General features: G+C 35.1%; 1 protein-coding gene across 1 annotated transcript; it reads left to right on the top strand.

The window, feature by feature from the left end:
* The first annotated feature begins 617 nt into the window (after nt 1-617).
* ODAM (odontogenic, ameloblast associated) lies at nt 618-9,113 on the top strand. Its single transcript, XM_032400500.1, has 11 exons — nt 618-681; nt 768-809; nt 1,592-1,639; nt 2,194-2,427; nt 3,082-3,129; nt 4,958-5,062; nt 5,950-5,997; nt 6,810-6,881; nt 7,305-7,466; nt 7,706-7,761; nt 8,739-9,113. Exons 1-10 carry the CDS (start codon nt 631-633, stop codon nt 7,733-7,735), a joined length of 840 nt encoding a protein of 279 aa, XP_032256391.1. The 5' UTR covers nt 618-630; the 3' UTR covers nt 7,736-7,761; nt 8,739-9,113.
* Nucleotides 9,114-11,967: the final 2,854 nt, after the last annotated feature.

The following is an 11,967-nucleotide window of genomic DNA, read 5'->3' on the forward strand; positions in this document are numbered from 1 at the left end:
AGGACAAGAGCTAATATGCTTCCACAGGTTGCATTATAAATCAATATTACAGTTTCATTTTATAATCTCTTTCCTTAAATTAGAAAAATATTGACTCAGTTGCTCAGTTTTAATATATTTTATGTTATTAGACTTTTAAATGGACTTGTATCTGTTATCGGACTATTGTCAGATCTTTATTGTAGTATTTTTACTGCTACGTTAAATAGACATTAAAACTGTTTTCATAATAAAGACCTAGTTCATTGACCCCAGTCATGGGCCACCCATGATCAGAAGGACCCATTCCCTGATGTACAGAACAGCACAAGTGATGAGGCCATCTTGTTCATTAACTCATTCAACTACATCACATGCCACCAAATGAATCATTTGGTCAAGCTAAAAGGGCAAGCAAACAATTCTGGTTTTTGTAAACAGCTGCTCTGAGAAAAAGAATAATTTCTGTTATAAATATTTATAAATCTACCTTTTTTATTTTAAATCCTAATATATAAGTAAATACTATAGAATTCACCCAACTACTCTTCTGATTGAACAATACCAACCACTTATTGTTATGATTTTTACAATAGAGGGTCTATTTAAAGCTCAATTTCACACCTTATTTTCTAGATATTTCATCTGAAAATGAAAACCATAATTCTTCTTGGGCTACTGGGAGCCACAATGTCAGCCCCAGTAAGTGATTTCATGGTACATCTAAAATCATCCTGTGAAACCTGTAACAAATCCTTCTTTGACCATTTCTGGGTTTTATTTTTTAGCTTATCCCACAGCACCCGATGTCTGCAAGCAACAGCAATGAGGTTAGTTTAAATACATACAACAAGCTCTCCATTTTTTTTTTTTTTAAGGAAACCCAGGGGAGAAGAGATAAAAACCTTCATTTTCTAGCTCACGCTTTCTCAAATAAACAAATCTTAAAAAGGAGGGGGGAAAGGCACCTGGGTGGCTCAGTCAATAAAGCCTCCTACTCTTGATTTTGGCTCAGGTCAAGATCTCAGGGTCTTGAGATCCAGTGCCCCTCCTTGGGCTCCGCAATCAGCAGAAAGTCTGCTTGAGATTCTCTCTCCCTCTCTCTCCCCCCGTCCACCATGCTCTCTCTTTCTCCAAAATAAATAAATAAATCTTTTTAAAAAGCCTTAATTAATTTATCCTGCATTCCTATCCACTAGCTCTTATATCCGAATGCATTTCCAATGTTCATGTTTATTTGGTATACCAGGTTTTTTCTAGAATATTATTTTGCTCCCTTGTGTGACTGTAAATTCTTTAAAGGCAGAGACAGTATCTCATATATCTTTTTATTTTAATAGCACCCAATATGGGTGTATACAGGTGTTTAAGAGCATAAAAATGACTGACTAAACCACTGGAATGGGCTGAAGTTGTGCAATCTCAGACCCAGCAGGGGAGAGGTCATTAAATCCCATTCTCTAATCACTATAATTTAGTACAAGCTTAGTGAGAAAACACCCCTAGCAGGAAACTGATTGGTCAGCCCTGGCTTGTTCTATATTTGTAGTAAATCTTGTTCTTGATAGTTTTAGCATCTGTACTCATCTTGTTTTCATATTTTCTTTTCTAGTTACTTCTGAGTCTTAATAATGCTCAACTTCAGCCCCTACAGCTTCAGGTACCTCAATAATTATTTTAAGAATATTTTTCGACTGCTTAGTTCTTATAGTACTTTGTAGAGAACAAAATGTTTACTGATTTCATTTCTGAAATCTCAATTTTTAAGGTTATGAATTTGTCCGATATATTCTAACGACCATTTGTTTGAAGACAAAAGTAAACGTTGCAATCTGATTAACATTTACTTATTGAAAACTTGGTAAGTGCCAGGCACAAATTCTCACAACTGTGAGATAAATTAACTACTTACACAAAGTCACAGTCAACTGTTAAAAAAAAAAAAAAAGGACTTAAAACCAGTCTGGTAACTGCAGAAACCATACTCTTTATCCATCTCATTCTGCCCCATATTTTTTATGGCCATTGGGAAGTTGGCATTCTTCATGCTATTTGCACAGCTCATAATGTGCTAAGATGCCATCCTTTTTTATAATGCAGCAATGGAATTACAGAAATTGTCTACATTTTGCCTTTTTCTTGCTTAGGACTGATTTTAAATTCTTTTCAAAATGAAAGAGAAATGCTTCCTTTCTTCCTTTTGTGTCCTTCCAGGGCCCATTTAATTCATGGATCCCTCCTTTCTCTGGGATCCTGCAACAGCAGCAGCAAGCTCAAATTCCGGGGCTCTCTCAGTTCTCTTTACCAGCTCTTGACCGGTTTGCTGGACTGTTCCCAAATCAGGTACCTTTCCCAGGACGGGTCAGTTTTGCCCAAGGAACCCAGGTGGGACAGCTGGACGCCTCACAGCCTCAAACACCACCGCAGACCCAGCAGGGCCCTAATCACGTAAGTCGGGCCTCTCCTATCCTGTTGTTCTGAGGAGAGAGAACACGCGCTGAATGTGAAAATGAGTAAGAATCAGCTTTAAAAGAAGACAGCAGTTACTGAGAAAGACTTCTTTCTCATAATTTGCTCTACCATCACTGGGAATACTTCCTTTTCTGATTTCTAACATGAAAAATACCATTTAAATCAGCTCTTCTATCACAGCCACAAGTCAAGAGTATTAAAAACATGTCCGAGAAAAGATAATTAGGGAAATTTCATCTTTAAAGAAGAAACAATTTGCATTAATGATATACATATAATACATGACCTTTGTTGTCATAGAAGTCTTTAATACAAATTATAAATGCATATGGCTAGGTCTAGGAAAAACAGCTCTGGAATTTTATGTTAAAAAGTCAAATATAACTGGGGTGTCTGGGTGGCTCAGCCGGTTAAGCATCCAACTCTTGATTTTAGCGCAGGTCATGATCTCAGAGTCGTGAGATCCAGCCCCATGTGGGGCTCTGTGCTGGGCGTGGAGCCAGCTTAAGATTCTCTCTCCCCCTTTTCCTCTGCCCCTCCCCACTGCCTGCACTAACACTCTCTCTCTCTCTCTCTCTCTCTCTAAAAAAAAAAAGACAAGTATAACTTTTTTATACCTTTTTTTGGCAGGTTATGCCCTATGTGTTCTCCTTCAAAATGCCTCAAGAGCAAGCTCAGGTAAATGAGTAGAATACCATCCCTCCTACAGACAGATGGCTAACTATACTCTCTATCTAATGCTTTCTTTTATACTTGTAGCTGACTCCTATAGCAGGGCTATGAACACTAATAGAATTATCACTGTCTAGTACCACTGTTGCTGGGCTGGCATCAGTTTGTTAATGTTAGGCTCACTTAATAACACCTGAAGAAAGGACAGCTAAGGAGAGTCCCCAGAACCCCTGAGTTTCCAGGGCATTACTGTATTGGGAATAAAAGAGCTCCATAAGCTGTAGGTCTTGGTCCCTCTGCATGATGTTTGTACTGGCATTTGGAAACTCAAGAGAAATACCATGGGCTGACTTTGCCTAACCCTAAATTTTGTTTCAGAGGGAGATGCATTAAACAGATAAAATATGATATGATGTACAGATAAGAAACACTTGCACGTTATTTGGCAGTCAGGGCATTCTGCTCAAACTATTACCAGGATATTTTCAATTTAATTACCTATTACAATCAAATGGTGGTGATTTCCATTAAACCTTAAAAAAATGAATGCCAACTAGTATTATCATTAGAGTAATATGGAAAACCCTCTCAAGATTAGTTTCACCTAATTAACTTTTAATAGACTAGGTTCAAAGAAATAGGGACATGGATAAATTATTCACTAGCAGAGTACTGACCATTTCATAAAACGTTACACCACTTGGCTCTCATGTGATCATAATTATGTAATTTTTGTCCCACGCTCATTATAAAATAAAAGTTACTTCTAGACGTTACCTCATTCTATGCCAGAGCCTTTAGAGAGGTAGATACATGGTAAGTGGGATTACTTCATTTTAAGGATCAGGGAACTAAGTCTTAATGAGATTAAATTCCCAACCTTAATGAAAGTAAATAGGTGAGTTGGAATATAACTCTTCATCTTTCCTTAACCACTAAACCAGTGGTTCTCCACCCTGGCTTTGCATTAGAATCTCTGGTGGTAATTTGGAAAATTACAAATGCCTGAACCCTACCCACACCTAAGGAATCAAGACCTGATGAGTAGATCCCAAATAAGATTATCTACTGAAATGCTCAAAAGGTGATTTTTAATTCTTAGCCAGAAATAGGAACCATTGCATAAAATGTACTTCTCAAACTATAGTTGTTTTTTTTTAAACTTATGTTTAATATAGTCTCTTATTTAATTATGCAAGGACACAAAACATACTAAATTCTATGTATGTACTAGGATCCCCATTTTCTATAAACACATATGCATGTATAGACACACACAGGCATAAATGGAAGCCAATACATGATAATGTGGGTGGTAAAGTTGCAGGTGATTTTATTTGTTCCTTGTCTATTTCTGGATTTTCCAAATACTCTAAAAAGGCTTATGGGTTATCTTTAGAAAAATGGCAATTATTAAAGGCAACACATTCTTGAGAATTCATTCATTATCATAGAACTTCTAATACCATTCCTGCAGAATAATGATTCTTAAAAAATATAGGGAAAATATCCGGTAAGTCAGACATGACTTCTTAGATATTCGCAAAGTAAACTGTACATAAAGTTTGTATATAAAGTATACAGTTTGTATAAAAAGTCCACGGTGCCCTTTCTTAAAAGCCTATTATTTTACTACTTCTTTCATGTGTTTGGTCAAGCAACCTTGAAACAAAGTCCAGTATCATGTGTAATATGAGTTATTTCTAAAGTTTGAGAAGGGCTGCTTCACACATTATTTTGTTCATAAAATTACTAGATATAAACTGAAGATCTTTTTAAAAAGGCCTCTGCTGATGTAAAGGAAGCTCTTACATACTGCTCTGTTTACAAATAGATGCTTCAGTACTATCCGGTCTACATGCTCCTACCCTGGGAACAATCTCAACAAACAGCCACACGATCACCTCCACAAACGGGACAGCAGCAATTTGAGGAGCAGGTACTACTGTTTGATTTTAGTCTGACTAGTTCCATCTGAGACTAGAGGAGATACAGTAAATCTTCAGAGGAGAGAATATCTGAGTATATTTACTGCAAAAGCTCAAAAGCCTGAACTGGTGGTCACAAAAAGATACAGTGCATTCCAAACAATGAATCATGGAATACTACATCAAAAACTAATGATGTAATGTATGGTGATTAACATAATAAAATAAAATTTAAAAAAAAGATACAGTGCATTCTCCTAACATATCACTAATTTGGAAATGCCCAAAGGCTGGATTTTAAAAGAATGAAGTCAGTGAGTGGACTTCAATAAAATCAGAGGCCAAAAGATGAATCATCTTGGAAAATTTTTTTTCTGACTTTTAAAAAGCTACGAGCATCCTTCTTGTCACGTTTACATGTGGTTATTATTAAGGAAAAAAAATAGCTTCCATGATGGAAGGCACCTATGATCACTAGATAACGTTAATATTGAGTTTTGTGGACCTACAGTACATTTTTAGAATTCTAATGTAATTTCAGGTGGCCCATATATAACTAGATTTCTTTTAGTTAGAATGGGGAAAAAATTTAATAGTTTATCACCACTCTAAAACTAAATTAGAGAAAACTGAAAATTATGCTTTAAGTGACTGGTAGTAGTAATTCTAATTAAGTTGTGTTAGTTTAAAGAGAAAAGAATTTTAACCTAGAAATCATATGGTATTAAAAAGATGCTTCGTAATTTAGCAATAATTTTTACCACCTAGATTATATGAACTTTCAAAAAAGCATTTAACATAATATAAATATATATATATAATTTTAAGTAATAATTTATTACAAAATTATGACAAAATCATCACAGCAAATCTAACCCATTTTCCAAAAATCTGACAGATGCCATTCTATACTCAATTTGGATATATTCCAGTACAAGCAGAACCTGTAAGTAATGCATACATTCCATTAAAAAAAAAAAAAAAAAAACCTAACTTTTGAAACGACTTGCTTCAGAATGTATTAAATCTATCAGCACCCTTCAGCCAAAAACCATTAGGAACACACCCATAGTTGAACAAAATTAGATTTATCTACTCATTGCAATGAGGGAAGACCCACATGGGGAACAGTGGGGTGTCTTAATGACTGACTGTTCAAAGGGTCTGGGCTTCTGTCAGGTGATTTTGAGGAGAGTTCAAGAAATAATGGTCCACTCTGAATTGGGTGTTCTGAAGAAGTGATGGGTAATTCTATGACTGGTAATTAAACAATTCTTACCTAGAAGATAAAGGCAAAGAAGAGTGAGGCAAAGGCTCTGAAATGGTAAAGAAGGAAGAGTTACTCAGATTATCCAGGATATGAGGATGCCTGGAATTTCTGTGGCTTGCATGGCAACCTTCTTTAGACAAGATTACACAGTGGTTTTGTTTTTTTTGTTTTTTGTTTTTTGTTTTTTTTGTCTTATTTCATCGTGTTCAGACTTGACCTTGTCTGATGTGCGTATTCTGTAGGATTGTTAATGTTCAACAGAACACCAGGGCCTAGCAGCAAATGTCCGGTAAGCTCCTGACAACACAAGCAGAGTTGTGTGTCCTGTGTCAGGAGCTACTTTTCTCTTTCTCAAATCTAAATGATTATCTTTGTTTTTAAGAAACTAAAATTGAAGAATTTGGGAAGTGTGTAGCTGCCTTGGATGCAAAACCACATATTTTATAGATGAAAAATTTAGACTTTTTTTCAACTTTCCAATGTTACAGGTTATGCCAGGAGGACAGCAGCAATTAGCCTTAGATCCCCTCCTAGGCACAGCTCTTGAAACTGCTGTGATGGTAAGATCCCTTACCACATTGTGCTCCCAGAGGTCAGCAACTGGGAGCCGACAGTTTCCTGCACTATTGCTCATTTTAATGGACTTTACTATTATTTTTCCACCAACAATTATTATTCCTTCCACCTATAATCTTTCGCCAGTCAAGATTCAATTTACTCAGTTCATCAAATATTTACTTCCCTATAACAGATAAACTCCTAGGGACACTCATTTAAAATCAGGTATTAAGAGACATCCACATTTGCCGGCATATATTTATAGCCATTCTATGATAGATTATAATCTAAAAAACTAATAAAGTCCTTTACTTCTTAAATAAATTATTTACCTTGCATATCAATCCTGTTGCTTTATATTCTTCCCAATTTTGACCTTGTATTTGAACCTGTAACTGCTTTGTGTTCTTTCTAATTCTTTATAGCCAGCAGGAGGAGTGATACCATATCTACAAAAAGAAGTGATAAACTTTAAACATGCCAGTGGAGGAATTTTCATTCCTTCAACTTCACAAAAACCCAGTACTACAAATTCTTTTGCTCCTGCTATCGACCCAACTATTACCCCAGAGTTCATGGAAAAGAAGGTAGAGTAATCAAAGATTTATTTTATGTAAGAAATTGTTATCTAATGGAAAATATAAAGTTAATGCTTAATTTATAAGACTCAGTCATAGAAATAATGAGAGAGTTAATGATATAGTAAAATACATGGCCTTTACCTTAAATAGAGAGGCCAATAATTGATTACTAGTAATCAATTAATTAGAATATAATTTAATTTTGATTTAATAAGCACTTCTTATGAATATCCTTTTCTCACTAGGCCAAGACTGATTACTTAAAGGAACCGTAAGATGTCCTAATCATTCAGAGTTTTTGGTAGGTATTTGCCAAAAGGCATGCATTAAGTACCGTGATACATCCTAAATTAAAAGAGAAAAAAACAAAATACTGTCAGGGGAACTCATGAAGAGGTCTTACCAAAATCAAACAAACAAACAAAAAAAGTTAGTGTTTATATAGTTCTATAAAGCTAATAGTAATTGTGGGACTTCAGCAACTTTTTAAAAATAAAAATAAATTTTGAGAACCATGTCTGCCTATGCCATAAATTTGGTATAAACTCTGAAAACACAAGTAGTAAATATACTAGGTCCATGTAAAAGATATTTTACAAACACAAAATAGAGTCAGTTCTCCTAAATAATCACTTCACTTTGCAAGCCAGAAGTTTTAACAATGTCAATACATCTGTATTAGACTGGAATGAAATAAAGTCTCAAAGTGATTTTAAAAAAATGCAAAAATCACATGGAAATTTAAAATTCCATGACCTTCCTATCAAACATAACCTTAATTAATTACCTGTCCTAATGGGATTGGTCGGCTGTGAGGCTCGTGGGTGTTTGATAGAAGGGCAGGCTGGGATGGCACCAAGAAGTAAAAAACACACACTAAAAAGCAAACAATTTGGCCTGAAGGGGGAAAAAAAGGCAAGTGTTTTTTGAAATCTCCCCCTTGCTGCCTATGAGTCTTTTCTGATTCCTACTTCTGTGAAAATGAATCCTAAGCATTCTTCAGTTAAAAAAAAGTCTATAAAATATAACCAGAGTGAATAGTTTAGCACCTCTCCAGAAAAGTCTCTTTTATAACATGACATTTTGTACAATGCAAATCAATTCAGGTTATTTAATCAGAAATACTAAAGGATTTCAGTGTAGTATGACCTTCCTTCTATGTGACAACAGTGCCAGAAGTAGTTTTCTAGTTTTTATTAAGCATTTTGGAAAATATCTAGGAAATGTTCCACAAAACAGTCTAATGGTATTAAAATGCACTCCTATCTTATTTTTCAGAGAAAAAGCTATGGCAGTGCCCCGGATATCATTTTAGGCTATTTGCTTCCTCAATGCTAATATCAGTTCTTTGAAATACACAAAATACTCTTCTCTTGAATTTCTTTTTACTTATAAATAATATTATACTCTTTAAATAAGTCATAGAAAATAATACAATCATATAATAAGTCCTGTTCTTTACAAAATTATGTTTCTTTTCAAATATCCTATCAATGCATAATCTAGAAAGTAGCAACAAGAATAAAGCTAATATCACTGGACCAACTAGATCATTGCATTTATTGTTTATTAAGGATAGCTTTGGAAAATGAGAATACTGTCATTGGATTTATGAGTGTGGTGATGGTGACTAATGAACTAAAGTATGTACCTTGGACATATCATCTCATTATTACCCCCAGGCCCATTCAGCTAGACTCCTTCTGATGCACTTCCCCTCAGAATCAAAATATTTGGTGGCAGGTATCATGAAGAGCATGGTCCCAGTAAGACACAGTTAACACAGAGAGATGGCTGTCCTCACCGAAAAGGTTAGATCCCTAGGAAGATGTATGCTGGTTTGAGGAGGCAGCATCCTGTAGAGAAAAGGGCATAGATTTAGGATTTCATCATATCTGGCTTTCAATGTGGTTTTGAGCCTTCAGCAAGTCACTTAACCTGAGTCTCGGGTGTAAAACAGAGATAACAATACCTTTTAGAACTTCTGAAGGGACTACATGAAGCAACATATAAGATACCTGGCCATACAAAGTACTCAGAAAATGTTAATTCCCCCCCTTTCACTTGTTACTATGGAAACTTCTTATTTTCTTAGCTTTGGAGCTACAGCTGAAATTCTGAGAAAACAGGAAAACTGACATTTAATATGCTTTATATATTTGTATGTAGATGTGAGTTGATGTGTGTGAGTGCATGCACACAGAAAGAAAATGAATACATGAATGTGTTAAGTGGTTTCAAACAAATTTGGTTAGTATTCTAGGCTTTAAAGTTGATCAAAATTCCTAGAATCATACCTTTTCCAGAATTTAGTAACATTATGACTCTAAAAACTGCTACTTACCCTGTGGAAGAGCAACCCAATAATCACATATTCTATTTCATCTTATATTTTCTCCTTTTCCCCCAAGTTGGTGAATTGAATGAATGTAATTCTGGGTAACTGACTGACCTCTTACTTTGGACATGATATAGAGATTCATACATCAAGATGTCTGATGAAAGCAGTTATTCAGCACTTGAGAACATTGTGCCCCCAAATTCCAAGAGTTCACAAGGTCACTGAAAAAATTGCATGAGGTAATTGATGCTGAGTGTTTAGAAAACAGGCACACGCTCAACTTCTCTTCAAGGAGGAGGAGAAAGGGGGTGGTCAGAGACAAAAGAGGAGAGATGAGCACAACATAGCTACTCTGTTCAAGGGACGGTGAAGAGAAGCAGAACTCAGGGAAAACTACAAAACTCTAAGCATCAAACTAAAATCAAGTCAAGAGTTTGGCCATATCAGAGGCACCTGGGTGGCTCAGTCGTTAAGCTTCTGCCTTTGGCTCAGGTCATGATCCCAAGGTCCTGGGTTCGAGCCCTGCATCGGGCTCCCTGCTCAGCAGGAAGCCTGCTTCTCCCTCTCACACTACCTCTGCTTGTGTTCCTTCTCTTGCTGTGTCTCTGTCAAATAAATAAATAAAATCTTTAAAAAAAAAAGAGTTTGGCAATATCAGGGGTTACAATAATAAATACTGTGAAAAATATGAGGATTACATAAATACAACAGTAACAGGTAAAAGCATAAAATGGAGAAGTATTACATAAAATAATGCAATGTTAAACATTGTTACTCTGAGAATAAATATTTTGATAAAAACATTCATATTAAGCTAAGTATGCTGAAATTATTTATTCTAGGCAATATTACCAGGACCTTATTACTCTGGATAGCTTTAACAGATCCAATGTAGTGACTTAGCTTAAAAAATAAATTCTCTAATCTCTGACTGTTCAGGATCCAATCTGTTTCAGGAAGATGTTAAATCATGTTAAGGTATTCATGAGCAACAACTATGTTTGAAAACCTGAATACTATAATTGCTATCAATGAAATATATTACATTTCAAAGTACTTTATAAAAGAACTTTAAACTCTACCATTTTTGTTAGCAAAGTTAGGAAGACAAAAAAGTACACTTAATGGAAATATCACCAGAATACTAGCAAAAAACTATCTTTTGTTTGTTTTAATCCTAACATCCCAATTGCCCCATCCCAGGCCAATGAAAAAAAGGTGAAGCAGAAAAAAGCAGTTCAACCAACTCATTATGTACTGATTTGAACAGAAAAAAAATCTACATAGAATAATTTCTCTAAAATAAGCTCTGCATAGATTTTATAATCCACAATGTTTTGTTTTGTTTTGCTTTAAGTGTTTCTTTTGGGGAGGGGACATCACACTTCTACTCAATTAAGAGAAACATTTTTATAGTCTTGAGGTCTTTTATATTTTTTACACTTACCATGCCACAAATTCATGGGGAATGGGTTCCAATGCTCCTCAAAACTTTCTTCAATGGTTGCTTCTTATCTGAATGTACTAAAATAGCTTTAGTTCAAGACTAAAATATAGAATCCATGTATGACTTCACCTTCAACATTAAATCCATATCTAATCTATCATCATGGTCTAGTATCACTTGTAATGCACAGATTTTAGGTATGTAGTTTGATGAGTTTCATTCACACACACACACACACACACACACACATAAATGTATATACCTTGTAGCCACCACCCCATCAAGATACAGAACATTTCTATCACCCCTAGGAAGTCCTTCTTGCCCTTTTCCAGTCAATCTCATCTCCCACTGTCATGCCAGGCTACTACTTTAAAATTTTTTTTCTGTCAGTATATATTAATTTTGCCTGTTCTGGAACTTTATGTAAATTAAACCATACACTATATATTCTTTTGTATCTGGAGCCTGTTACTCAATAGAATGCTTTTGTGATTCATCCATGTTACTGTTTCAGTTGTATATTACATTACATGAAAGTACCAGTTTCTTTCTTCATTCTCCTATGGAAGAACATTTGTGTTGTTTCTAATTACTGAACATTACAAATAAAGCTGCTATGAATGTTCTTCTTATACAAATCCTTTCATGAACATATATTTTCATTTCTCTTGAATAAATACCAAGGAGAGCAAAATCATATGTATATGTTATAAATA

This window comes from Phoca vitulina, unplaced genomic scaffold (genome assembly GCF_004348235.1).
Source record: "Phoca vitulina isolate PV1807 unplaced genomic scaffold, GSC_HSeal_1.0 scaffold3, whole genome shotgun sequence".
In the NCBI taxonomy this organism is placed as follows: Eukaryota; Metazoa; Chordata; class Mammalia; order Carnivora; family Phocidae; genus Phoca; species Phoca vitulina.

Excerpts from the sequence above, each read along its gene's own strand:
- ODAM (XM_032400500.1), top strand. The coding sequence starts at position 631 with ATGAAAACCATAATTCTTCTTGGGCTACTGGGAGCCACAATGTCAGCC. Across the intron at positions 1,640-2,193 it reads TTCAGCCCCTACAGCTTCAG|GGCCCATTTAATTCATGGAT; the intron begins GTACCTCAATAA and ends GTGTCCTTCCAG. Across the intron at positions 5,998-6,809 it reads TTCCAGTACAAGCAGAACCT|GTTATGCCAGGAGGACAGCA; the intron begins GTAAGTAATGCA and ends CCAATGTTACAG.